This window comes from Leucoraja erinacea, chromosome 39, assembly GCF_028641065.1.
Source record: "Leucoraja erinacea ecotype New England chromosome 39, Leri_hhj_1, whole genome shotgun sequence".
NCBI lineage: Eukaryota > Metazoa > Chordata > Chondrichthyes > Rajiformes > Rajidae > Leucoraja > Leucoraja erinaceus.
Genome location: NC_073415.1, coordinates 7,371,953 through 7,399,427, shown reverse-complemented (window position 1 = coordinate 7,399,427; position 27,475 = coordinate 7,371,953). Strand labels below are relative to the sequence as shown.

Below are 27,475 nucleotides of genomic sequence, written 5' to 3'. Positions count from 1 at the left end.
ACTTATGGAACCTCTCGCTGTGATCGTAACCACGGTATCTAATGGACTGACCCAGAGTACACAAGCTCACAGGGATCTCTGTTTCTGTTTTTGCAGCATTTTTACAAGCCATTGCAACGATTTCTTGAACCCCGGGATCTAGAAGATATATTTATAAACATTGAGGTAAGCTGCTCGCTGCCCCTGGAGTCTGTGATTGTTGATGCAACCTCGATTTTGGAAGCAAGCTGTATTTGGAATGTATCTACCATAGTTCTGAAGCTCGAGTCACGGGGTCGGTATCTGAGTTGTTATTTAAGGTCGGGCAATGCTCATGTCAGCTGAGGAGTAGGGAGCTGTATTGCAGAAGAATAAACTCAACTCTACAGACAGAGTAGCATCATCATGCTAACCACACCTCTCTGAGTGTCCACCCATACGCTCCTGCCCGTGCACCCTCAGGTCAGCTGAAATTCAGCTGCATCATAAAGAACAGTACCAGAACCTCTACTATCTTCAATAACTACAAGAAGAAGGGGATAGAGCCTTCTGCTGATCGAAGGCTACACAAAAAAGCTGGGAACTCAGCGGGGAAGCATCCCTGCCGTTGGAAATAGGCAACGACGGGCCCCCTCTTCACTGATCCATCTTCAAATCCAGTGTTACAAGAAAGGGCAAAGGATTTGTAGCCCTGGCTTTTGACCATGCCTGGGGCTGAGGAAGGGGAGGAGACTGCAAGGACTAACAAAATTTTGAGAATTCGATGTTATTTTACATGTGCAGACTCCCCTAACGGAATATGAGGTGCTGTTCCTTTTTCCGGTGCTGTCGCTTAACATGGAGGAGACCCAGGACAGAGTGATGTCGGAGCACTTTGTTGCAGAAGTGCTATGTTTTTTTTCAAAGTGCTCTATAAATAAACCGAGCGGATTATTCGGCGAATTATTATCGCCTAACTTTGGTCTCACCGATACCTGTCTGACATCTAGTCCACAGACGCTGAATGAGGTTGCACAAGTCTTTATTAGGGTTTTGGCCCGATTCATTGCCTATTTCCATCGCTAAAGAACAGTGCCCAGAACCTCTATGAAATCTTCAATAACTACAAGAAGAAGTGAGTGTTTGACTGCTTGGTGGTGCTGGGCTGAATCCATTCCTATCAGGCTTGAAGCTATGATGAGATGTGGTCTTTGCTACCATCTACCACATTAAGAATGGATTGATAGGACAGCCCAGAATAATAAAATCCATGGGGACATGAAGCAGTACAATGTTAGCTGGGATGAGGTTTATTTTTGTGTAGGAAGGAACTGCAGATGCTGGTTTAACCCAGATAGACACTGGAGTAACTCAGCAGGACAGGCAGCATCTCTGGAGAGAAGGAATGGGTGACGTTTCGGGTCGAGACCCTTCTTCAGACCCTACTTCGTCTGAAGTTTAGTTTAGTTCAGAGATACAGCGTGGAAACAGGCCCTTCAGCCCACCGAGTCGGCGCCGACCAGCGATCCCCGCACACTAATACTATCCTAACCGCTAGGGACAATTTACACTTATACCAAGCCAATTGACCTACAAACCTGGACGTCTTTGGAATGTGGGAGGAAACCGGAGATCCCGGACAAAACCCACGCGGTCAGGGGGAGAACGTGCAAACTCCATACAGACAGTCAGGATTACACCTGGGTCTCTGGTGCTGTAAGGCAGCAAAGCTGTTGAATAACATGAGCCATACAGCTTATCACAGCAGCGTTCTTCATTGCAATCTTGAGACTGATTTGAAAATAGTGTCACATTTCATGGGCTAGTCTAAGTTGGTCACTGAGATCTATTTCCACTGTTCCACAACGCTGTGGTGGTGGAAGTCTAACAAAAAATAGGGGTAGTCTTTTTGACACTTCCACAAGCAGAGATTGCTGGAGATTGGGGACATAGAACATAGAGTAATGATGATGAAGGAAACAGGCCATTGTCAGCTGTGGGCTAGGTGGAAAATGAGTTACAGACAATGAGACTGGGCAGCGCTGACCAATGCCTTTTGTTTCTCCCAAGGTTGCTCCTGTATGGGCGATACTGCAGCCAATTTGAGACGGCTTCAAAACACCTGGACAGGATTGCCAACACAAGAGAAGACATTCGGTTGAAGTTGGAGGTGGGACCCTTCAGATTTGCTGTTGTTGCCTCAGTGATATTTCCTCCCATAGACGGATGCCCTCTCCACCCATCCGCCCTTCCCCACAAATTCCCACTCTCGGCATTCCCGCATTCGCAGCTTGGGTAGAGAAGTAACTTCAAAAACAGGACTTGGTTTAACACCAGAGGTCACATCGTCCCATCCCCGCTGCTTTCCGCTGTCAACAGAGGTTGGCGGCACGGTGGCGCAGCTGGTCGAACCGCCGCCTCACAGCTCCACAGACCCAGGTTCGATCCTGACGTCGGGTGCTGTCTGTGCGGAGTTTGCACGTACTCTCCTGTGACGCTGTGGGTTTCCTCCAGGTGCTCCTGTAAATTGCCCCTTGTTTGTAGGGATTGGATGGGAATGTGATGGGAGAACATAGAACTAGTGTGATTAGCAGGAATAACATTTCCTGCAAGATAAAATCCGATAAAGTCCTATTAAAGATAGCTCAAAGGTCTCAAATGAGGTGGATGGGAGGTTAGGACCGCTCTCTAGCTGGTGAGAGGATGGTTCAGTTGTCTAATAACAGCTGGGAAGAAACTGTCCCTGAATCTGGAGGTGTGCGTTTTCACACTTCTGTACCTCTTGCCAGATGGGGGAGGGGAGAAGAGAGAGTGGCCGGGGTGAGACTGGTCCTTAATTATGCTGGTGACTTTGCCAAGGCAGCATTAAGTGTAGATGGAATGAATTAAAGGTTTGTGCTATGGTCTGGGCTGCGTCCACAACTCTCGCCGAGTTCTTGCGGTCTTAGATGGAGTTGTTCCCAAACCAAGTTGCGATGCATCCTAATAAAATGCTTTCTACAGCGCATCTGCAGAAGTTGGTGAGGACATGCCGAACTTCCGAAGCCTTCTAATGTGAAATTGAAAACTAATAAGAATAATTGTTGAAATGCATTTGGTTTATCATTGGCCTTAATGGAAGAAAATCTTCTCTTGTTGCGCCAGTCTGGGCCTGACATAGACAACAGACTGAGAATACAATGTGTTTAAGAAGGAACTGCAGATGCTGGAAAATCGAAGGTACCCAAAAAAGCTGGAGAAACTCAGCTGGTGCAGCAGCATCTATGGAGCGAAGGACATAGGCAACGTTTCGAGCCGAAACATTTCTTCAGACTGAGAATACAATCTGTGGTTGGCTTTGAACATCCTCTGAGGTGGCCAATCTGCTCCTCGATGTTCTAATCTGCTACCACATGAATTATAATGGTTGAAGAAGGTGGCTAGTCAATGTTCCTTCTTGGTTGAAGTGGAGGACAGGTAATAAACGCTAGCCTTCACACCCACATCCTGGGTGTGAACCTGTTCATCAATAGCGGTTTAGAGGCACAGCGCGGAAACAGGCCCTTCGGCCCACCAGGTCCACACCGACCAGCGATCCCCGCACATTAACACTATCCCTCACTAGGAACAATTTATACATTTATACCAAACTAATTAGCCCACAAGTCTTTGGAGTGTGGGAGGAAACCAAATATCGCGGAGAAAACCCACGCGGTCATGGGGAGAACGTACAAACTCCGTACAGACAGCACCCGTAGTCGGGATTGAACCCGGGTCTCCGGTGCTGCAAGCGCTGTAAGGCAGCAACTCTACCGCTGCGCCACCGTGTCATCCCTAATTGGGACAAAATTAATTGTTGATCAAAACGAGTTTACCCGAGAATCTAATTCAGTTTAGTTTAGTTTATTGTCACGTGTACTGAGGTACAGTGAAAAGCTTTTGCTGCGTGCTAACCAGTCAGCGGAAAGACGACACATGATTACAATCGAGCCGTCCACAGTGTACAGATACATGATAACGGAATAACATTTGGTGCACGATAAAGCCAATCAAGTCCGATCAAAAATAGTCCGAGGGGCTCCAATGAGGTAGATTTATATTTCAATAACAAGAATTCCTTTGTCCAGCCACTGAATCATAAATTCGCCACAAAGTTTGTACAGCAACTGAATCGTCTTTTCGCCAGCTAGAGAGCGGCCTTGACCACCATTAGCACCGTTAGTAGAGATGCTGCCTTACAGCGCTTGTAGCGCCAGAGACCCGGGTTCAATTCCGACTACGGGAGCTGTTTATACGTAGTTTGTACATTATCCCCGTGACCTGCGTGGGTTTTCTCCAAGATCTTCGGTTTCCTCCCACACTTCAAAGACGTGAAGGTTAGTAGGTTAATTGGCTTGGTGTAAATGTAAATTGTCCCTAGTGTGTGTGTGTGTAGGGTAGTGTTAATGTGCGGGGATCACTGGTCAGTGAGGACCAGATGGGCCGAAGGGCCTGTTTCCGCGCTGTATTTCTCAACTAAGCTGAAGTCCAACATATCGTAGATGTTCATTCAGGGTCCAGAATAATTACTGACAGTACTTTTTGTTTTCCAGGAGTGCTCAAAAAGAGCCAATAATGGAAAATTCACTCTTCGAGACCTGTTGATGGTGCCAATACAGCGAGTTCTTAAATATCACCTTTTGCTTCAGGTGAGAATTGCCAGAGGGTTAAAACTGGTTAAAATTGACAGAGGGCTCTCTGGGAAACTCAGCTAAAGGAATCAAGGGATATGGGGGAAAAAAAGCAGGAACTCTTAAAGATAGCATTAGTCAGGAGGGATTCGGGGAGAAGGTAGGCAACATTCGTACTGATCATGGCTGATGATCCAACTCATGATCATATTGCCTTAGTGGTGCTGATCCCCTTGAAGGGGCCGAATGGCCTAAACTCCAATGAACTGGCCTCAACTACCCTTTTCCATGTTTCTATTCTCTGTGTGAAAATACCTCTTCTCATCGTTATTTTCCTACTGGTAACCCCTTCAAGGATAGTGACCCCTTGTGCTGGAGTAACTCAGCAAGGGTCAGGCAGCATCTGTGGAGAATTTTGTAAGATAGGTGACGTTTCACAGAGTGCTGAGAGTAACCTCAGAGGGTCAGGCAGCATCTGTCAGGGGATATGGGGAAGGAATGGATAGGTGCCGATCATTTCACAGAGTGCTGGCTTGTAACTCAATGGTCCTGCAGCATCTTGGAGAAAATATGGATAGGTGACACCTTCCAAGGATTTCACAGAGTGCTGGAGTAACTCAGAGGGTCAGGCAGCATCTGTGGAGAACATGGATAGGTGACGTTTCACAGAGTGCTGGAGTAACTCAGCGGGTCAGGCTGCATCTGTGGAGAACATGGATAGGTGACGTTTCACAGAGTGCTGGAGTAACTCAGCGGGTCAGGCAGCATCTGTGGAGAACATGGATAGGTGACGTTTCGGGTCGGGACCCTTCTTCGGCCTGTAGGAAGGATGGGGAAAAATAAACTGGAAGTGAAAGAAGGCATGACTAATCAGGGGCAGCAACAGCTGACCTCAGGCAATGAGATTCCCTGATAGGCAGATTGTTGAACAGAAGTGGTTTGAGCCAACTAGAGATACATTATTGTAAACTGCTCCTATGTCTTATGCTCATATGGGTCAGGCAGCATCTCTGGAGAACATGGATGGGAAGAGATCCTGCCTGACCCGCTGAGTTACTCCAGTACCTTGAGTTTGCAATTAGTTCACTGTGAATAAGAAACCTGAAAGGGATACTCAAACGTTATTGATACCAACCTTGCATTTCACTGATGTATTTTCCTGTAGGAATTAGTTAAACACACCACCGACGCGAGGGATAAGGACAATCTGAGAATGGCCTTGGACTCGATGAGGGTGAGTTTTAGCTTGAGATTCCAGCATCCGCAGTTTCTCCTGTCTCTCTTGGTTTACCTTCAACTGTTTTCCCGTTTTTTCCCCCAGGATTTAGCCCAGTGTGTGAATGAGGTGAAAAGAGACCATGAAACTCTCAAGCAGATCACAAGTTTCCAGTGTTCAATAGACAACCTGGTGAGTTTCCACGCTGCTCGAGATGTACTTTGTGGATCGATCACTTCTCGCAGAGGGTTTTACATTGTCTCACCCACCCCTCCAGTCACTGCCTCTTCTCCCCTCTCCCACCAGCCAAGTGTGAAAACACACGCCTTCAGATTCAGAAGTCTGAAGAAGGGTTTCGGCCCGAAACGTCACCTATTTCCTTCGCTCCATAGATGCTGCTGCACCCGCTGAGTTTCTCCAGCAATTTTGTGTACCTTCAGATTCAGAGACAGTTTCTTCCCAGCTGTTATCAGGCAACTGAATCATCCTACCACAACCAGAGAGAGGTCCAGAGCTACCATCATTGGAGACCATTGGACTATCTTTAATTGGACTTTGCTGGAGTTTAACTTGCACTACACATTTTCCTTAGAAACATAGAAACTGCAGTAGGCCATTCGGCCCTCGAGCCTGCACCACCATTCAATATGATTGGCTGATCATCCAACTCAGTATCCTGTACCTGCCTTCCTCCAGACCCCCTTCAGCCACAAGGGCCACACTAACTCCCTCTTAAATATAGCCATTGAAGTGGCCTAAACTACCCTCTGTGGCAAAGAGTTCCAGAGATTCACCACTCTCTGTGTGAAAAAAGTTCTTCTCATCTCAGTTTTAAAGGATTTCCCCCTTATCCTTAAGCTGCGACCCCTTGTCCTGGACTTCCCTAACATCGGGAACATCGAGACCATCGGACTATCTTTAATTGGACTTTGCTGGAGTTTAACTTGCACTACACATTATTCCCTTTAGCATGGTGTCTGTATACTGTGGACGGCTCAATTGTAATCATGTATAGTCTTTCCATTGACTGGTGACTTACTTACTTACTTACTTACTGCATATTATGCCTCCTGGCATGTAGAGCAGCAACGCATGTCCTCCACTCAGTAGTTGATTCCTTCAGTTGCTGGTTCCGTAACATATTTTTTCTTGGTTCTTGGTTTCTTGGTCCTCCAAAATATTCCAAATGGAATTTAAACTGGAGGTGGTGGAGGGAGGACTTAAGCCAGAAAGGGTTATTGGGAAGAAAGAGCTACTTGCATCTGGTCGGGTAACTATAGTTGGGTGGAGATTATTCCATGCTTTAATTGTGTGTGCGGGGGAAGAACGAATTGCTGTATACATCTGTCTTTGTAGCTGGGATCACAAATTGGATCGAATGCCCTCGTCTGCTCCTAGTTGGTTTGGGTTTGGTGTAGGTCTTGTTGTCTATGTCTACGTATTTGTTTTACGAGGCAGGGTTGTTAGCCCTGTGCTCAACCTCCAACCTGGAGGACCAGTGGATCGCTCCTGGTCTCGCCTCTACCCTTCGACCTCTCCAGCATGGGAGACCCTAACAGGAGAGGAATCTCCCGCTGGCATAGCTCTAGGGGTCACTGAGACACACACGCTCCCCGACCACGACAAGGTTGCAATCCAACGGCGAGACTGACTGGTTAGCACGCAACTAAAAGCTTTTCACTGTACCATGAACTAAACTAAATTAAACCTCCCGACCAGAAACGCCACCCATTCCTTTTTCTCCCGAGATGCTGCCTGACCCGCTGAGTTACTCAAGCACGTTGTATCCATCTAAACTAAACTGAATTAATTTCAACCTAGAACCAATCCTTGGCCAACTACGGACGCCCAAAGATGGATGGTGAAGTCCGTTTAATGACTGTGGAAAAACGCTCTAAGCTGGATAGGTAAGTGGCGCAGCGGTAGAGGTATAATAATAATAATAATAATAATATAATAATAATAATAATAATAATTTTATTTATAGAGCACTTTAAAAACAAACATAGCTGCAACAAAGTGCTGTACATCACTAATCATTGACAAAAAAGTTAATACACACCAAAAATAACAATCAAAAGAAATAGTAGGAAAAGACATGTAAAATAAAGAAACATCAAAAACACCACAAACAGAAGCAAAGCCTCAGACATGGTCAAAAGCCAGGGAGTACAAATGTGTTTTAACACTGGATTTGAAGATGGACAGTGAGGGGGGCTGTCTGATGTGCAACGGCAGGGTGTTCCAGAGTGCTGGAGCAGCAACAGAGAAGGCTCTATCCCCTCTGAGCCTCCGACTAGACCTCGGTACCTCCAGGAGCAGCTGACCAGCTGACCTGAGGCAGGAGCGTAGGGGTGGAGCAGCTCAGAGAGGTAAGGCGGGGCGAGCCCATTCAGAGATAAGAAACATTTAGACAGGTACATGGATGGGACAGGTTTAGTGGGATATGGACCAAACGTGGGCGGGTGGGACTAGTGTTGGTTGGTGTTGGCGAGTTGGGCCGATGAACCTATTTCCACACTGTAAGACTCTATGACCCTATGCAGACACTGGAAAAGTGACTGTGTTTCTGGAACTGAAATGTGAGCTGTTTTTCTTCCCCTCTATGTTACCTGGCCTGCCGAACTTTTTCCGACACTTTCTGATTTTATTTTAAAATCCCCATTCATTCCTGCTTTCAAATCCCTCTGCGGCTTTGAATATCCTCATTATTGTAAACTCTGACACTGTATGTCCGCACCTCAGAGTCTAGAGTATTACTGACCATATTGTTGGTCCAGTAACACCTTCAGTGCTGAGATACCTCTGTAAGATCACCCCACACACTCCTCTCCAAGTTACCATTTCTCAGAAATGCATCATTGAATGTAGATGGATTTTTCAATGATGATTAAAGGGCCTGTCCCACATTCACAACCTAATTCACGACCTTTTTCACTCGTGGACATTTTTCATCATGTTGAAAAAAACGCCCCGACCTACTTGATGCCTACGACCAGCATCACGACCTGCTACGACCTCATGACGAATGTGCTGTGAGTGTGAGTCAAGGGCAAACTCGACTGAGGTCGTGAATTAGGTCATGAAAGTGGGACAGGGTTTTAAGGGTGATCCACTTTATAGAAATCAGGAGAAATTTAATCTTTTGATTCCAAAGGTTATAAACCTTTGGAATTCTCTAAGGTAGACAAAAATGCTGGAGAAACTCAGTGGGTGAGAAACTCAGCATCTATGGAGCGAAGGAAATAGGCAACGATTCGGGTTGAGACCCTTCTTCAGACTGAATTCTCTGGCTTGGAGAGGATGGTGATTCAGTAAACATTCACGAAGACAGCACAGTGGCGCAGCGGTAGAGTTGCTGTCTCACAGTGCCAGAGACCTAGGTTTGATCCTAACTGCGGGTGCTGTCTGTACGGAGTTTGCACGTTCTGCCTGTGTATAGGGTACAAACGTGGGATAACATGGAACTAGTGTGTGGGTGATCAATGACCATCATGGACTCACTGGGTCGAAATCATGTTTCCATATTGTATCCCTTAACTTTTTGGGCCAGCACTGTGCAGCAGTAGAGTTGCTGTCTTACAGCGCCAGAGACCCGGGTTCGATCCTGACTACGGGTGCTGTCTGTACGGAGTTTTTACGTTCTCCTCCCCGTGACCTGCGTGGGTTTTCTCTGGGAGCTCTGGTTTCCTTCCACATTCCAAAGACATACAGGTTTGTAGGTTAATTAGCCTTGGTAAAATTGTAAATTGTCCCTAGTGTGTGTGTAGGATAGTGTTAATGCCCCTGTCCCACTTAGGAAACCTGCACGGAAACCTCTGGAGACTTTGCGCCCCACCCAAGGTTTCTGTGCGGTTCCCAGAGGTTCCCGGAGGTTTTTGTCAGTCTCCCTACCTGCTTCCACTACCTGCTACCTCCGGCAACCTCCGGCAACCTCCGGGAACCGCACGGAAACCTTGGGTGGGGCGCAAAGTCTCCACAGGTTTCCGTTCAGGTTTCCTAAGTGGGACAGGGGTATAAGTGTGCGGGGATCGCTGGTCGATGCGGACTCGGTGGGCCGAAGGGCATGTTTCTACGCAGTATCTCTAAACTAACTAAACTATTCCTTTTATAGCAGGTACGTATTCCTGTTCGATAAAGCTGTTGTCATATGCAAACACAAAGGGGAGAACTATGAAATGAAGGAAATTATCGACCTACCGTTCTTCCAGATAAGGAATGACCCAATTGGAAGTAAAGAAACCAAAAAGGTAAAGCCTGTATGTAGTGCGTGAAACTTTCATCCCTCCTGTGTTAACTCAGTGCACAGTGGGGCAGCGGTAGAGTTGCTCGCTTCAGAGACGCTGGTTCGATCCTGACTACGGGCGCTGTCTGTACAGTGTTTGTATGTTCTCCCTGCGACCACGTGGGTTTTCTCCGGGAGCTCCAGTTTCCTTCAACATTTCAATGAAGGTCAGGTCTGTCGGTTAATAGGCTTGCTGTAATGTTGGTGTGTGTGTGTGTGTGTGTGTGTGTGTGTTGTGTGTGTGTGTGTGTGTGTGTGTGTGTGTGTGTGTGTGTGTGTGTGTGTGTGTGTGTGTGTGTGTGTGTGTGTGTGTGTGTGTGTGTGTGTGTGTGTGTGTGTGTGTGTGTGTGTGTGTGTGTGTGTGTGTGTGTGTGTGTGTGAGTGTGAGTGTGTGTGTGTGTGTGTGTGTGTGAGAATATGTGTATGTGTGTGTGCGTGTGTGTGTGTGCGTGTGTGTGTGGTGTGTGAGTGTGTGTGTGTGTGTGTGTGTGTGTGTGTGTGTGTGTGTGTGAATGTGTGTGTGTGTGTGTGTGTGTGTGTGTGTGTGTGAATGTGTGTGTGTGTGTGTGTGTGTGTGTGTGTGTGTGTGTGTGAATGAGTGTGTGTGTGTGTGTGTGAGTGTGAGTGTGTGTGTTCGGTTTGGTTTGGTTTATTTCAGTCCAGTTCAGTGGAGTTCAGTTTAGTTTAGTTTAGACACAGCGTGGAAACAGGCCATTTGGCCCACCGAGTCCATGCCAACCAGCGATCCCCGCCCACTAACACCAGCCTACCTATCCTATGGACAATTGTTTACATTTTTAACCAATTAATCTGAGTGTGAGTGTGAGTGTGTGTGTTCTGTGTGTGATGAGGGGGTCTTGGTTCAAACCTGTGGTACATTAGATGGTGGTCTTCCTAGAATTACTGATGTTCTATCTCTCGTCTCTGCCCCCAACTAGTGGAGCCATATGTTCCTCCTCATTGACACCCACGGACAACATGGCTACGAGTTCTTCTTCAAGACGAGGGAGCTGAAGAAAAAGTGGCTGGAGCAGTTTGAGATGGCTTTGTAAGTTTAACATTGAAGTGGGTCAATGACTCTATGATACTTTATTGCAAAGCAAGTACTTCACTGTAGGAGCGCAGTAGTGGGACTGATGTGGACACACAATGCTGGAGTAACTCAGCGGGACAGGCAGCATCTCTGGAGACAAGGAATGGGTGACGTTTTGTGTCGAGACCCTTCTTCAGTCTCGAACCGAAACGTCACCCCTTCCTTCTGTGTCTATCTTCAGTTTAAACCAGTTCCTTCCAACATACGGATTTATTAGTATGGGTGGCAGGGGTTATGTGGAGAAGGCAGGAGAATGGGGAGAGAGGGAGAGATAGATTAGCCATGATTGAACTGCGAAGATTGACACAAAATGTTGGAGTAACTCAGTGGGACAGGCATCATCTCTGGAGAGAAAGAATGGGTGACGCTTTGGATCGAGACCCTTCCTCAGACTGATATCAGCAGAGTGGGTAACGCATAGATAAGGAAGAGTATAGATAAGGAAGTATAAGGTGTGAAAACAGGACAAAGGTAATGGAGATCAAGGAAAATGTAGAATAGAATGGAATTGAATGGCAGAGTAGACTCGATGGGCCGAATGGCCCAATTCTTCTCCTTGAACTTATGGACATGAAAATGGCTTACAGGTCGAACATCTTTCCGGAGAATGGAACGGCGAACAACCATGAGTTCGTGATGCACTCATTCGAAGAATCATCTACCTGCAAAGCCTGCCGGATGTTACTCAGGTATTGTTGCCCACCCATGGTTCTGTGAGCTGTTTGGCCAAGAATGGCCACATCTCTATGTTTCTCCACAGTGCTCAGGTGCTGGGTCAGTGTTAATGTAAACTTTAAAACACAACACAAGGCTTTACCTTGCACTAAACGTTATTCCCTTATCGTGTATCCATACACTGTAAATGGCTCGATTGTAATCATGTATTGTCTTTCTGTTGACTGGATAGCATACAACAAAAGCTTGTCACTGTACCTCAGTACATGTGACAATAAACCAAACTGAACTAAACAAAGATCGGGAAAGGCAATCAAGACTTTATTTAAGAGCGCCAAATATAAGTCATTGGGAACAATCAAACCAGATTGGTCCCCGAATGGAGATTAGTTCTATGTTATCGAAAGCGGGACTCGGTAAATGCTGTAAGGCAGCAACTCTACCAAAGTTCTTAAGGGGTTGGACAGGCTAGATGCAGGAAGATTATTCCCGATGTTGGAGAAGTCCAGAACAAGGGGTCACAGTTTAAGGATAAGAGGGAAGTCTTTTAGGACCGAGATGAGAAAATCATTTTTTACACAGAGAGTGGTGAATCTGTGGAATTCTCTGCCACAGAAGGTAGTTGAGGCCACAGTTCATTGGCTATATTTAAGAGGGAGTTAGATGTGGCCCTTGTGGCTAAAGGGATCAGGGGGTATGGAGAGAAGGCAGGGATGGGATACTGAGTTGGATGATCAGCAATGATCATATCGAATGGCGGTGCAGGCTCGATGGGCCGAATGGCCTACTCCTGCACCTGTTTTCTATGTTTCTATGCCACCATGCTGCCCTTAGTTGTTGATAGAATGGTTCAGTTGCCTTGGAACTTGTAAGACACAGTACTTCGGTACACATGAAAATAAACTAAACTAAGCTAAACTTAACCAGATGTTTAAGAAAGAACTGCAGATGCTGGAAAAAGGTAGACAAAAATGCTGGAGAAAATCAGCGGGTGAGGCAATGTCTGTGGAGCGAAGGAATAGGTGGCGTTTCTGGTCAAGACCCTTCTTCAGAGTAATGTGGGGGTAGTGGGGGGACGGGAAGAAGAAAGGAAGAGGCGGAGACAGGGGGCTGTGGGAGAGCTGGGAAGGGGAGGGGAAAGAGGGAGAAAGCAAGGACTACCTGAAATTGGAAGTCAATGTTCATACCGCTGGGGTGTAAACTATCCAAGCGGAATATGAGGTGCTGCTCCTCCAATTTGCGGTGTGGCTCACTCTGGCCATGGAGGAGGCTCGGGACAGAAAGGTCGGATTCGGAATGGGAGGGGGAGTTGAACTGTTGAGCCACCTGGAGATCAGGTTGGTTAAACTAAACTGGAGTTTAGTTGCAAGACCAATTCTAGCCTACAGGCCCAGAGCCATCAAATGCATCTCATACATTAACCTAATTATCCGTAGAATTATTCGCGTACACCTCCTCTGGACCCTCTTCAATGCCAGCGCATCCAAACTAAACTAGACTAAGATGCAAGTTGAGTAAGTTGGGCCGAAGGGCCTGTTTCCACGCTGTATCGCTCCATGCTTCCAAAACAGCTCGCCGTATGAAATATCCCAGCATATCCATGTGTCCATCTAAACGGTGCTATCATCTATTTCCACCACCATTAGCTGTATTGAACGCAAGTGCTGAAAGTCCGTGTTGGTTTCGATATTATGTCTGACTTTGCCCTGAAGTTGATTTTTTGGTCACAGACATTTTGGTCTCAGATGAAGTAGATTTGTTGGCCCCATAATAAGTTACGCCCAATCCTTCTCTCCAGAGATGCTGCCTGTCCTGCTGAGTTTACTCCAAGTTTTTTGTGTCTATCTTCGGTTTAAACCAGCATCTGCAGTTCCTTCCCTACACAAGTGACATTGGGGGTGAAATGGCAGAAGTGAAACTCGCGTAGACTTTGCACAAATATGTGAGATCTTTCAAGAAACCAAGATATATTTGCATATTTCTGGTAAATCCTTAAATATCGCACTGTGGGTGCTGCTGCAGCAATTCATGACATAATTATAGAAAAATTGTGACAATTCAGCAGATAAATAGCCTCCAGATTAGGCAGGCAGGCAGGAGACCTTCCTGATGTGCTCAGTGCATACCGTAACTTGGGAACCCAAAATAGTAGTGAAATTAGTATGTGTGTGATTTTTCTGGTGGGAACCTTCCCCCCCCCCCCCACCCCCCACCCAAAATCTTGGGGCGGCGCGCATCACTGCCTACGTTACCGCCGCCATACGCGCATCACGTTCGCGTCACAATGCGCGCGTTGGGCGTCGTGACGCTTAAATGATGTCACGTAAACTAAGCGCAAATTTACGCCCAAGTGGGACAGGCCCTTAAGGTAGCATTCAAGGCCCGAGGGCAGCGCACTGGAGCAGCTGGTACTGCTATTGTCTCATGGAGCTAGAGAGAGTGGTTCGATCCTGACCTTGGGCACAGTCTTGAGTTGCATGTTCTCCCGGCGACTGCATGGGATTCCTCCCACATCCCAAAGACGTGCAGATTTGGAGGTTTAATTTGTGGTGAATCTGTGGAATTATTTGCCACGGGAGGCTGTGGAGGCAAAGACAGTGGATATATTGGGCAGGAGAATGGGGTTAGGAGGGAGAGATAGATCAGCCATGATCGAATGTTGGAGTAGACTTGATGGGCCGAATGGCCTAATTCTACTCCCATCACGTATGACCTTATGATCTTATGAATTAGGAACCTCTGTAAATTTCCCCAGGTGTGTAGGAATTGGATGAGAAAGTGGAATAACAGAACTAGTGTGGAGGGAGGATCTGCAGGTTTACACCAAAGATAGACACAAGAAGCTGTCATCCATCCATGTTCTCCAGAGATGCTGCCTGACCCGCTGTGTTACTCCAGCACTCTGAGTCCTTTTGTGCTTCACTTACTCCTGTGGACGATGTCACAGCTCGTGCCTGCCACCTGCAGGAGATCACTGTAACTACAGGTTAGCGCTCTTCATCTCAGATCAGACCCATATGAAGGGTGCAGGAAGGAACTGCAGATAGACACACACAAAGTGGGAGAGGCAGCATCTCTGGAGAGTGATGGGTGATGAAATAACATCGCACTCATGTGATCGGGTGATCGGTGGTTGCTATGGCCTCGGGAGGGAGGGGCTGAATGGCCCATTTCCATACTGTAACTTTTAATCCATCAATCATAGCACCTCTAAAATTTGGGAGAATTTCATAGAGGGATTTCCAAACGTCACGGCCTCGGGAGCTGAAAATTTATTTGTAGAGTAAATTTGGGGATAAGCAAATATTAAACGAGTTTCCAGACTTCTTCATTCTGAAGAAGGGTCTCGACCAGAAACATCACCCATCCCTTCTCTCCAGAGATGCTGCCTGTCCCGCTGAGTTACTCCAGTATTTTGTGTCTACCTTAAGACCCATATGGTCCTTACAGCCAGCACCCGTAGTCAGGATCGAACCTGGGTCTCTGCTGCTGTAAGGCAGCATCTCCACCCGCTGCCGCCTTGATTGGTTGATCTGGTCAAGATTTGATACAAAGGAAAGCCAACCCAAATCATTCATTGTGCTCTTCTCTGCCACTCTACAGGGGCACCTTTTTCCAGGGCTATCGCTGTAACCGCTGCAAGTCTGCAGCCCATAAAGAATGCTTAGGAAGGGTACCTCCATGTGGTAAGCAAGGTGAGCCCTGTGATTCATCTCTGCCTATGTGTATGTGTGTGTGGGTCAGTCTGGGAGAGTGCAGTGTCAGGGTGGTTCAAGATGCCATGTGCACTGATGGGGAACTAGTGTGTGCCCATAGAATCAGAGAGTTGTATAGTCACTCAGCCTGGAAACAGGCCCTTCGGCCCAACTTGCCCACACCGACCAGCAGACAACATTGGGGAGCACACACACATTGTGTGTCCCACACACACACACACACATTGTGGGTCCCACACACACACACACACACACACACACACACACACACACACACACACACACACACACACACACACACACACACACACACACACACATTGTGGGTCCCACACACACACACACACACACACACACACACACATTGTGGGTCCCACACACACACACACACACACACACACACACACACACACACACACACACACACACACACACACACACACACACACACACACACACACACACACATTGTGGGTCCCCACACACACACACACACACACACACACACACATTGTGGGTCCCACACACACACACACATTGTGGGTCACACACACACACACACACACACACACACACACACACATTGTTGTGGGTCCCACACACACACACACACACCCCCCCCTAGCCACCCTCACACACACTCTTGTACACCGTGTTACACACACACACACACTACTGCACCCCGTGTCACACACACACACACACTTCCGTATTAGGGTCACACACACACACACACACACAAATATCCAGGCATGTGGAGGTGGGTCACACACGGACACTCTCAGACACTTACACTGGAGGGCAGTGACACGGCCAAATCCAGATGTGGCAGTGGGTCACACACACACACACACACACACACACACACACACACACACACACACACCCACACACACACACACACATACACACACACACACACACACACACACACACACACACACACACACACACACATTGTGGGTCACACACACACACACACACACACACACACACACACACACACACACACACACACACACACACACACACACACACACACACACACACACACACACACACACACACACACACACACACACACACACACACATTGTGGGTCCACACACACACACACACACACACACACACACACACACACACACACACACACACACACATTGACACACAACCATTGCTACACACACACTCACATACACACACATACACACATACGTGCACACACACACACACACACACACACACACACACATTGTGGGTCACACACACACACACACACACACACACACACACACACACACACACACACACACACACACACACACACACACACACACACACACACACACACACACACACACACATACATTGGGGGTCACACACACACACATTGGGGGTCACACACACACATTGGGAGGTTACACATTGGGGGGTCATAGGGTGAGGAAGAAAGATCCTACTAGGACGGTGAACCTGTCTATACACCACACAATCAACATCAGTCATTGCCAGTCATTGCATTGGAGTGTATTGAGGATTGGCTGAATAATATTTCTGTAATAAATTTCCTACCTTAAATCTGATTATAATTTATTCACAGATTCAGGATCTTCGACATTGACTAAGGTACTTGCGAATTAATCATTTGCTTTATTATTTCGAAACACAAATTGTAAAATCGGGTTAAGTAGTTAATTCTAGTACAGATTTAGGGGTGGGCACCTGTAAGTGGTGGATTTAGGGGTGAGCACCTGTAAATGATGGATTTAGGGGTGGGCACCTGTAAATGGTGGATTTAGGGGAGGGCACCTGTGGATTTAGGGGTGGGCATGATGGATTTAGGGGAGGGCACCTGTAAATGATGGATTTAGGGGTGGGCACCTGTAAATGATGGATTTAGGGGAGGGCACCTGTAAATGATGAAATGCGTTCCAAACCCAGAAACAGTCAGCCCAGTAAATAGGGTAGTTGAGGCCACACAATGTGTGTGTGCTCCCCAGTTCATTGGCTATATTTAAGAGGGAGTTAGATTTGGCCCTTGTGGCTAAGGGGATCAGGGGGTATGGAGAGAAGGCAGGTACGGGATACTGAGTTGGATGATCAGCCATGATCATATTGAATGGCGGTGCAGGCTCGAAGGGCCGAATGGCCTACTCCTGCACCTAATGTTTCTATGTTTCTATGTAAATATGGCAAAATAGCAATGTTTTTTGAAAGAATTAAAATTGACACAAACCCTCAGCTTTATACCATATTTTCCTATTGCAGAGTAAAATCAGTCGAACTACCCCGACCCGAGCACGTGGAAGAAGTAAGTATTTTGTTTGGACTGAAATACAGGCAGTTTCTTATTCCATCTCGAGTGACGTCAGTCACAGTGGACGAAAGGTACTAATGGGGGATCGGGGGGGGGTTGTGAAGACTCTGGCTGAGGGCTGCCACAATGGTGCAGCGGTAGAGTTGCTGCCTCACAGTGTCAGAGACCGGGGTTCAATCCTGACTACGGGTGCTGTCTGTACGGAGTTTGTACCTTCTCCCTGTGACCATGTGGGCTTTCCCCAGGTGTTCCGGTTTCCTCCAAAGATGTGCAGGTTTGCAGGTGAATTGGTTTCAGTAAAGATTGTCAATTGTCCCTAATGTGTAGCATAGTAGATATTCTACACACTAGGTACAGGCTGTATAGACTAGTGAACAGGATGATCGCTAGTAGGTGCTGACTGTGGGCCGAATGGCCTGTTTCCACACTGTATCTCTAAAGTAAAGTATATGATTGTATGATCGTCTAGTTTAGATTGGGTTAGACAAAATGAGTAGGAAGGAACTACAGATACACCAAAGATAGACACAAAATGCTGGAGTAACTCAGCGGGACAGGCAGCATCTCTGGAGGAGAAGGAATGGGTGACGTTTTGGGTCGAGACCCTTCTTCAGTCTGTTGTGTCCATGATATTGGAGTGTGAGTGGACAGGTTGGATGAAGATGGTAACTGGACAAATCCCATTACCGACAGTCAACTGACTTAGTCTTTTGTTCCCGCTCCCTTTTTCCTTGACCTTTCCCAGGTCTGCCCAAGACAGAGGTTTGCCAGGAGTATTACGGGGTTCCCCCACCGCCAGTGGCCTTTGGACCAGCACTGAAGCTGCAACTGGGCGATATCATTGAGCTCACCAAAGCAGAGGTGGATCAACAGTGGTGGGAGGTAAGCTTGGCTCAATCTTTCCTGGATGTTGCCGGGGACATTTTAGTAACCCAGATACCTCGCTAGGATTCAATCTGGACATGACGCTAATGTCGCCTCTACACTAATGCAGCACGGTGGCGCAGCGGTAGAGTTGCTGCCTTACAGCGCCAGATACCTGGGATTATTCCTGACGCAGGTGCTGTCTGTGCAGAGTTACAAGATACAAGATACAAGATAAATTTAATTGTCACGTGTGCCAGATGGCACAGTGAAATGAATTCCCATACAGCCATACAATAAAAATAAACAGGACTCAACACACTATAGAATTCAACACAAAACATCCCCACACAGCAGAACCAAAGTTTCCCACTGTGTGGGAAGGCACCAAAGTCAGTCTCTTCCTCCACTGTTCCCCGTGGTCAGGGTCTCCCCAAGCCCTCCGCAGTTGCAGCTACGGGCGGCCCGATGTCCAGGACCGCTCGCCGGGATGATACCAGTCCGACGTCGGGGCTGCGGGACGTCCTCAGCGGCGTGGACACCAGAGTCGGCCCCCTCCTACCGGAGTCGGGCCGAGTTTGTACGTTCTCCCCGTGACCTGCGTGGATTTTCTCCGGGATCTCCAGTTTCCCCCCACACTCCAAAGGCGTACAGGTTTGTAGGTTAATTCTCTGTAAAGCCTCATTGGTGATACTAATGCTACTCACTGCACTTTCTTTCAGGGAAGAAGCACATCTACCAATGACATTGGTTGGTTTCCATGCACCAAAGTAAAACCCTTTGTTTGCGTAAGTAGGAGATCTTTGTTTGTGTGTATTACTGTTGAAGAAATGCCAGGGACCCGGGTGCTGTCTGTGTGGAGTTTGCACAGTGTTCCCGTGACTCCCATCTCCCAAGGGGAAGTCCAGAACCAGGGGCCACGGTTCAAGAATAAGGAGTAAGCCATTTAGAACGGAGATGAGGAAACACTATTTCTCACAGAGAGTTGTGAGTCTGTGGAATTCTCTGCCTCAGAGGAGGTGGAGGCCAGTTCTCTGGATGCTTTCAAGAGAGAGCTAGATAGGGCTCTTAAAAATAGCGGAGTCTGGGGATATGGGGAGAAGGCAGGAACGGGGTACTGATTGGGGATGATCAGCCATGGTCACATTGAATGGCGGTGCTGGCTTGAAGGGCCGAATGGCCTACTCCTGCACCTATTGTCTATGGTCTATTGTCAAAGGCCTGCAGGCTCATATATTCATTGGCCTCTTGTGAAGATGTCCCCGTACAGGGAGTGGACGAGAAAGTGGGACAACATCGAACCACTGTGATCTGGTGACCAATGATTTGCATGGACTCAGCCGGCTGAAGGACCTGTTTCCGTGCTGTATCTCTTTAAACAAAGAAACATAGAAACATAGAAAATAGGTGCAGGAGTTGGCCATTCGGCCATTCAATATGATCATGAAAACTTTTTATAAAGCAAAGAAAATCAGTAACCATCTGGATAAAAGTATTTAAAAAATAAAAATAGTACGCATGTTTAGTTTAGTTTAGAGACACAGTTTAGAGTTACATATTTTTCAATGTACTTTGTGTTTTGCAGGCACTTGTGAAAGACTATTCCTCCTATTCCTGGTAAGTTAATTACATTTTACTGAATGAAACATAGATCCCTCTACGATCTTTGAATGAAACTGTTCTGGGATTGCTACGTTAGTGGTGTGCAATGTTGCACTGGGAAATTGTAGTGAAACACTAGTTATAAAATGCGATATAAAATGCATTTATTTATGGAGGATTAGAATATAAGAGCAGGGATGTAATGCCGAGGATTTATAAGGCACTGGTCAGACTGTCTCTGGTGTATTGTAAGCAGTTCTAGGCACCATATCGGAGGAAGGATGTGCTGGCATTAAACAGGGTCCAGAGGAGGTTTACAAGAATGATCCCAGGAATGATTGGGTTAGCATAGATGAGCGTTTGACGGCACTGGGCCTGCACTCGCTGGAGTTTAGAAGGATGAGTTGGGACCTCACTGAAACGTGCAGAATAGTGAAAGTTCTGGATAAAGTGGATGTGTGGAGAATGTTTCCACTAGTGGGAGAGTCTAGAATAGATCCAGTGGCCATAGCCTCAGAATTAAAGGTTGTTACCTTAATGCCCCTGTCCCACTTAGGAAACTTGAACGGAAACCTCTGGAGACTTTGCGCCCCACCAAAGGTTTCCGTGCAGTTCTCGGAGGTTTTTGTCAGTCTCCCTACCTGCTTCCACTACCTGCAACCTCCGGGAACCACACGGAAACCTTGGGTGGGACGCAAAGTATCCAGAGGTTTCCGTTCAGGTTTCCTAAGTGGGACAGGGGCATTAGAAAGGAGATGAGGAGGAATTTCTTCAGCCAGAGGGTGGTGAATCTGTGGAATTCATTGCCACAAACGGCTGTGGAGGCCAAGTCAGTGGATATTTTAAAGGCGGAGATTGATAGATTCTTGATTAGTACGGGTGTCAGGAGATGTGAGGAGAAGGCAGGAGAATGGGGTTGAGAGGGAGAGATAGATCAGACATGATTGAATAGCGGAGTAGACTTCATTCTGCTCCTGTGGTTGTTTATAACTGATTTGCAGCCTCCATCACAATGGGGCAAAACAGAGGTTTGTCCACATTAACCATGTGGTTTCTGTCCTGTAGGTATGTCGGCCCATTGGAACGTTGTCAGGCAGAAACAATGCTAAACAGCCGCTCGGATGGGACCTACCTGGTGCGGCAACGAGTGAAAGATGCCGGGGAGTTTGCAATCAGTATCAAGTAATGAATCCTGTTTATCATCATGGAGTCATTTAATTTAGAGTTGTCAATCTGTGGAATTCTCTGCCACAGAAGGCAGTGGAGGCCAATTCACTGGATGGTTTCAAAGGAGAGTTAGATAGAGCTCTAAGGGGTTAACACAATCTAAGGGGTTAACACTAAGGGATTAACACAATCAAGGAATTTACTAGAATGTTGCCTGGGTTTCAACAACTAAGTTACAGAGATAGGTAGAATAAGTTAGGTCTTTATTCTCTGGAGCGCAGAAGGTTAAGGGGGGACCTGATAGAGGTCTTTAAAATGATGAGAGGGATAGACAGAGTTGATGTGGACAAGCTTTTCCCTTTGAGAATAGGGAAGATTCAAACAAGAGGACATGACTTCAGAATTAAGGGACAGAAGTTTAGGGGTAATATGAGGGGGAACTTCTTTACTCAGAGAGTGGTAGCGGTGTGGAATGAGCTTCCAGTGGAAGTGGTGGAGGCAGGTTCATTGGTATCATTTAAAAATAAATTGGATAGGCATATGGATGAGAAGGGAATGGAGGGTTATGGTATGAGTGCAGGCAGGTGGGACTAAGGGGAAAAAAAAATTTGTTCGGCACGGACTTGTAGGGCCGAGATGGCCTGTTTCCGTGCTGTAATTGTTATATGGTTATATGGTTATATGAATATGGGGAGAAAGCAGGAACGGGCTACTGATTTTAGATGATCAGCCATGATCATATTGAAGTTCATATTGAGTCTGTGGAATTCTCTGCCACAGAAGGCAGTGGAGGCCAATTCACTGGACGGTTTCAAGAGAGAGTTAAGCCCCTGTTCCACTTTCCCGAGTTATTCACGAACTCTCCTGAGTTTTCCCCTTGATTCGAACTCGGAGAATTACGGTACCTGTAATAGCCGTTCGTAGGTATTTGTTTAACTCGTGGACATTTTTCAACATGCTGAAAAAACGTCCCGACTTACCTGATGCCCCGAGTACCTACAGCTGGCATTACGTGCCGCTACAAAATATCTACGCCCTCCCATGGACTCGCTACCGACATTCGCCGAGTTCGAATCAAGGGGAAAACTCGGGAGAGTTGTGAGCAACTCGGGAAAGTGGGACAGGGCCTTTAGATAGAGTTCTAAGCGGCTAACGGAATCAAGGGATACGGGGAGAAAGCAAGGAACAGGGAAGTGATTTTAGATGATCAGCCATGATCATATTGAATGGCGGTGCTGGCTCGAAGGGACGAATGGCCTACTCCTGCACCTATTGTCTGTGTTTATAATTTAGTTTAGAGATACAGGCCTTAATTCCATTAGCCCTAAAACCTATATCTAACTCTCTCTTGACACAAGGTGCTGGAATAACTCAGTGGGTCAGGCAGCACCTCTGGAAAACATGGATAGGTGATATTTTGGGTTGGGACCCTTCTTCAGACTTTTGCTTTTTGATGAGTCAATGGGGGCCTGAAAGTTATTAAAAAGTTGAAGGGTGTGAGTGCTGACTCGGATGAGGGTTGGATGGGATGGGTCACAAAATGCTGGATTAACTCAGTGGATCAGGCAGCATCTCTGGAGAACATGGAGAGATGGCATTTTGTGTCGGGGTCATTCTATGCCTGAAGAATTAGAAATAGTAAGATTTGCTGCTGCACCCGCTGAGTTTCTCCAGCATTTTTGTGTACCTAAGAGTTTGAAGAATGGTCTCGACCTGAAACATCACCCATTCCTTCTCTCCAGAGCTGCTGCCTGTCCCACTGAGTTACTCCAGCATTTTGTGTTTATCTAGAGTTTAAATCATATTTGAACAACTAGAAGCAATTGAATTAACGCATGTTTAATGGTTTTACGTACAATAAATGCAGCAGATTTTTGGATAACAGATTGCTAACATATGCTGACAGGTACAATGTTGAAGTGAAACACATCAAGGTGACAACGACAGATTATTTATTCCGTTTAACGGAGAAGAGAGCCTTCAAGTCATTACTGGTGAGTATGAACTTCAGTTAGCTGTCTCCAGAGATCATATATAGAGACATAGACATAGACAATAGGTGCAGCAGTAGGCCAAAATATGCTCTTCTTCTTCAGAAAGCATCTCTATCCCGCTGAGTTACTCCATCTATTTGAGTCTATCTTCAGTGTACACCAGCTTCTGAAGTTTCCTCCCTACACATGCTCTTCGAAATAGTGAGTGGGACATTCTTAACGAGAGGCCTTACCTTAAGGACAGGAGAGTTCCGTTCAACCCCCACTATTAAATAAATAAGAAATTTTAAAAAACTAGCAACTTTAGACTTTAGAGATAAAAAGCCAATTGACCTACAAATCAGTCTGAAGAAGGGTTTTCTATTTCCGAAACGTTGCCTATTTCCTTCGCTCCATAGATGCTGCATCACCCGCTGAGTTTCTCCAGCATTTTTGTCTACCTTCGATATTCCAGCATCTGCAGTTCCTTCTTAAACATTTATCAGTGTGGGAGTGTGGGAGGAAACCAAACAGCTGGAGAAAACCCTTGTAGGACACAGGGAGAACGTGAAAACTCCGTACAGACAGTTGCCATAGTCAGGATTGAACCTGGGTGTCTGATGCTGTGAGCAGGTCTACCGCTGCACCACCGTGCCGCTGAGTGATTAAAACAATTGTTTGTTATTAATTACAGGATTTGGTGGAGTTCTACCAACATAATTCTCTAAAAGAATGCTTTAAAGGGATGGACACAATATTACAAAATCCCTTCAAGGATCCTGAGAAAAAGGTGGTCCCAAAATTATCAGGTGAGTTTCCTGGAGGACGATCAGTTTGAAGCCAATTAACCAACAAACCTGTATGTCTTTGGAGTGTGGGAGGAAACTGGAGAAAACCCGCGTGCAAACTCTGTACAGACAGCAACCGTAGTCGGGATCGAACCCGGATCTCTGGCGCTGTAAGGCAGCAACTCTACCCCTTTGTCACCATGCTGCCCTGACCACAGACGCGACCTCTGAAACGCCATGAACCTCAATGGCAACTATGGAGGTTATTGCCCTGTGAACAAATAATACAGTACATGATATTTTAATTCTGGTTTTGCCAGGGGCCAGCATGAAGTGCTACGGGACAGCGAAGGTTCGGTACGACTTCTCAGCGAGAGATCGCACGGAACTTAGCCTGAAGGAAGGAGATGTAGTTAAGATTATTAATAAGAAGGCATCACCTGGATGGTGGAAGGGAGAAGTGTATGGAAAGGTCTGTATGAAAAACAGCCACAAACAACCCACCTTGTTTTAGACAATAGGCAACAGGTGCAGGACTAGGCCATTTGGCCCTTCAAGACTTTAGCACCATTCACTGTGATCATGGCTGATCATCCACACTCAGTACCCCGTTCCTGCCTTTCCCCATATCCCCTGACTCCGCTATCTATAAGAGCTCTATCTTGAAAGCATACAGAGAATTGGCCTCCACTGCCTTCTGAGGCAGAGAATTCCACAGATTCAAAACCCTCTGCGTGAAAAAGCTTTTCCTAATATTCCAAATATTCGCCGCACATTTTCCCCATTTAGTGTATTCGTGTCTGAGCTTCAATAGAAGATGGGTGGAGGCCTTTCAGCCCATCATGCCTGCTGTACCATTCAATAAGATCATGGCTGCCCCTTCACCTCAGCAAAGTTTTCCAACATTAGTTCCTCTAATCAGGTAAAGTTAAAAAAAACCTTTCATCCAATCAACCTCCCTTCCATTGAAGATAGACACAGGGTGCTGGCGTAACTCAGTGGGACAGGCAGCATCTCTTGAGAGAAGGAATGGATGACATTGGGGGTCGAGACCTGTCTGAAGAAGGGTCTCGACCCGAAACGTCACCTATTCCTTTTGTCCAGAGACACTGCCTATCCAGCTGAGTTACTCCAGCACTCTGTGTCTATCTTCGGTGTAAACCAGCATCTGCAGTTCCTTCCTCCTCTCCAAAGCCTGCACATCCCTCCTGTAATGGGTCAACCAGAACTGCATACAAATGCTCCAAATGCATCCCAAACTAATAAGACTATTTATTATGACTTACTGACTCTTATTCTTAATGTCCCGCACGATGAAGGCAAGCATAGCATATGTGTTGCTACTCTCAGCGAGTTATAAGATCATAAGTGATAGGAGTAGAATTAGGCCATTCAGCCCATCAAGTCTACTCCGTCATTCAATCATGGCTGATCTATCTCTCCCTCCTAACCCCATTCTCCTGCCTTCTCCCCATTATTATTATTAGTGTTTAGTGTTTTCTGAGTCATTCATAACTGTCACTCGATGTCATGTTGTTACTTGTGGGTGGAGCACCAAGGCAAATTCCTTGTATATGAATACTTGGCCAATAAACTTACTTACTTACTTAACCCCTGACATGTGTACTAATCAAGAATCTATCTATCTCTGCCTTAAAAATACCCACTGACTTGGCCTCCACAACCTTTTGTGGCAGAGAATTCCACAGATTCACTACCCTCTGTGTGTAGAAATTTCTTCTCTTCTCGTTCCTAAAAGAACGTCCTTTAATTCTAAGACTTTGATCTCTGGTCCTAGACTCTCCCACTAATGGAAACGCCCTCTGCACATCCACTCTATCCAAGCCTGGAGTGATTTGGGTCTTTTGATGACTTGTGAGCTGGGATTTGCAAGCGGCGTGCGTTTCAGTAATTCCATCCTCTCTCTGTTTTCAGGTGGGCCTATTCCCTGCTAACTATGTTGAAGAAGATTATTCAGACTACTGCTATTGAAGTATCTTGGCCTAATGGTCAGTTATGAAGACTCAACTGTGATGTTACAGCAGGGCATTGAGACTCCAGCACAGATGTCCTCATCCAGAGAATTACAATGCTTCAACAATCCAAAACATATTAGCCCTCTGTTCCCTTGTGTTAAAAGCAATGAAAATTAGGTTCTGTGATACCCCGGAGCCATGTACATTTATGTAGTCTTGGAGGATAAAAATGTCATTATTCTTTAGATAGAACATTTTGATTTTTCTGTATTTATTAATACGGTATAGAAACGTATGAAATAAATATTTGCTTCTTTTTACGTGCAAGTCAGTGACCCAGGAGGTCGAAGAGCGCACTGTCTTGGGTAAAAGATAATGATTTGGCTTTTCTACAACACGTGTCTAACAATGGCGGCACGGTGGTGGAACGGTAGAGCTACTGCCTCACAGCGCCAGAGACCAGAGTTCGATCCTGACTACGGGTGCTGTCTGTACGGGGCTTGTACGTTCTCCCCGTGACCTGCGTGGGTTTTCTCTGAGATCTTCAGTTTCCCCCCACGCTCCAAAGACGTGCAGCTGAGTTACTGCCTGAACTTCCCCATTTCCACGAACCTTTGAACCACATGAACACACTCGGCCTTAGTAAACGTCATAATTTACTGGTGATATCAAGGTGGACCTGCACTGAATGAGTCTGACATTGAAATGTCTGGTTATGGATCCCTGGACTAACACTGCTACAGGCATCTTATGAGATAGCCCTATTTCTGAAGCGATGTAAAGCAGGGTAAATGGGAAAAACCACTTCAACCCTCGAGTTTCAGAAGCAAATTTGCAATTTGTGCAAAATAAAATGTGGGAAATTTAAGTTTGAGTTCAGCGTATTGTCATATGTACAGTGAAAAGGTTTTGTTGCGTGCTAACCAGTCATCGGAAAAACAATACATGATTACAATCGAGCCATTTACAGTGTACAGATACATGATAAAGGGAATACTGTGAATAATGAGATTACAAAGAGCATAATTAAAGTAAGAAATGTTGTTGTCGGAGTAGAGGTGTAAAAGAGTTTAGTTTAGTTTAGAGATACAGTGAGGAAACAGTGTCTTTGGCACAGAGTCTGCGCTCACCAGCGATTCCCGCACACTAACGCAATCCTACACACACTAGGGACAATTTACACATACACCATGCCA

The 27,475-nt window shown here is 46.4% G+C and overlaps 1 protein-coding gene across 1 annotated transcript in view; it reads left to right on the top strand.

The window, feature by feature from the left end:
• Window positions 1-27,143, top strand: part of LOC129714491 (proto-oncogene vav-like) — a 65,593-nt gene extending 38,450 nt beyond the window's left edge. Inside the window, exons 7-27 of the mRNA XM_055664132.1 lie at window positions 97-222; window positions 1,047-1,093; window positions 2,029-2,128; window positions 4,530-4,625; window positions 5,773-5,841; window positions 5,929-6,015; window positions 7,645-7,730; window positions 9,938-10,073; window positions 11,047-11,156; window positions 11,789-11,890; window positions 15,480-15,571; window positions 17,193-17,218; window positions 17,861-17,903; window positions 18,655-18,791; window positions 19,496-19,561; window positions 20,359-20,390; window positions 21,441-21,557; window positions 23,449-23,536; window positions 24,210-24,324; window positions 24,624-24,775; window positions 26,239-27,143. Of these exons, the coding sequence (XP_055520107.1) occupies window positions 97-222; window positions 1,047-1,093; window positions 2,029-2,128; window positions 4,530-4,625; window positions 5,773-5,841; window positions 5,929-6,015; window positions 7,645-7,730; window positions 9,938-10,073; window positions 11,047-11,156; window positions 11,789-11,890; window positions 15,480-15,571; window positions 17,193-17,218; window positions 17,861-17,903; window positions 18,655-18,791; window positions 19,496-19,561; window positions 20,359-20,390; window positions 21,441-21,557; window positions 23,449-23,536; window positions 24,210-24,324; window positions 24,624-24,775; window positions 26,239-26,295 (1,884 nt within the window). The 3' untranslated portion in view covers window positions 26,296-27,143. The remainder of the gene's footprint in view (window positions 1-96; window positions 223-1,046; window positions 1,094-2,028; window positions 2,129-4,529; window positions 4,626-5,772; window positions 5,842-5,928; window positions 6,016-7,644; window positions 7,731-9,937; window positions 10,074-11,046; window positions 11,157-11,788; window positions 11,891-15,479; window positions 15,572-17,192; window positions 17,219-17,860; window positions 17,904-18,654; window positions 18,792-19,495; window positions 19,562-20,358; window positions 20,391-21,440; window positions 21,558-23,448; window positions 23,537-24,209; window positions 24,325-24,623; window positions 24,776-26,238) is intronic.
• Window positions 27,144-27,475: the final 332 nt, after the last annotated feature.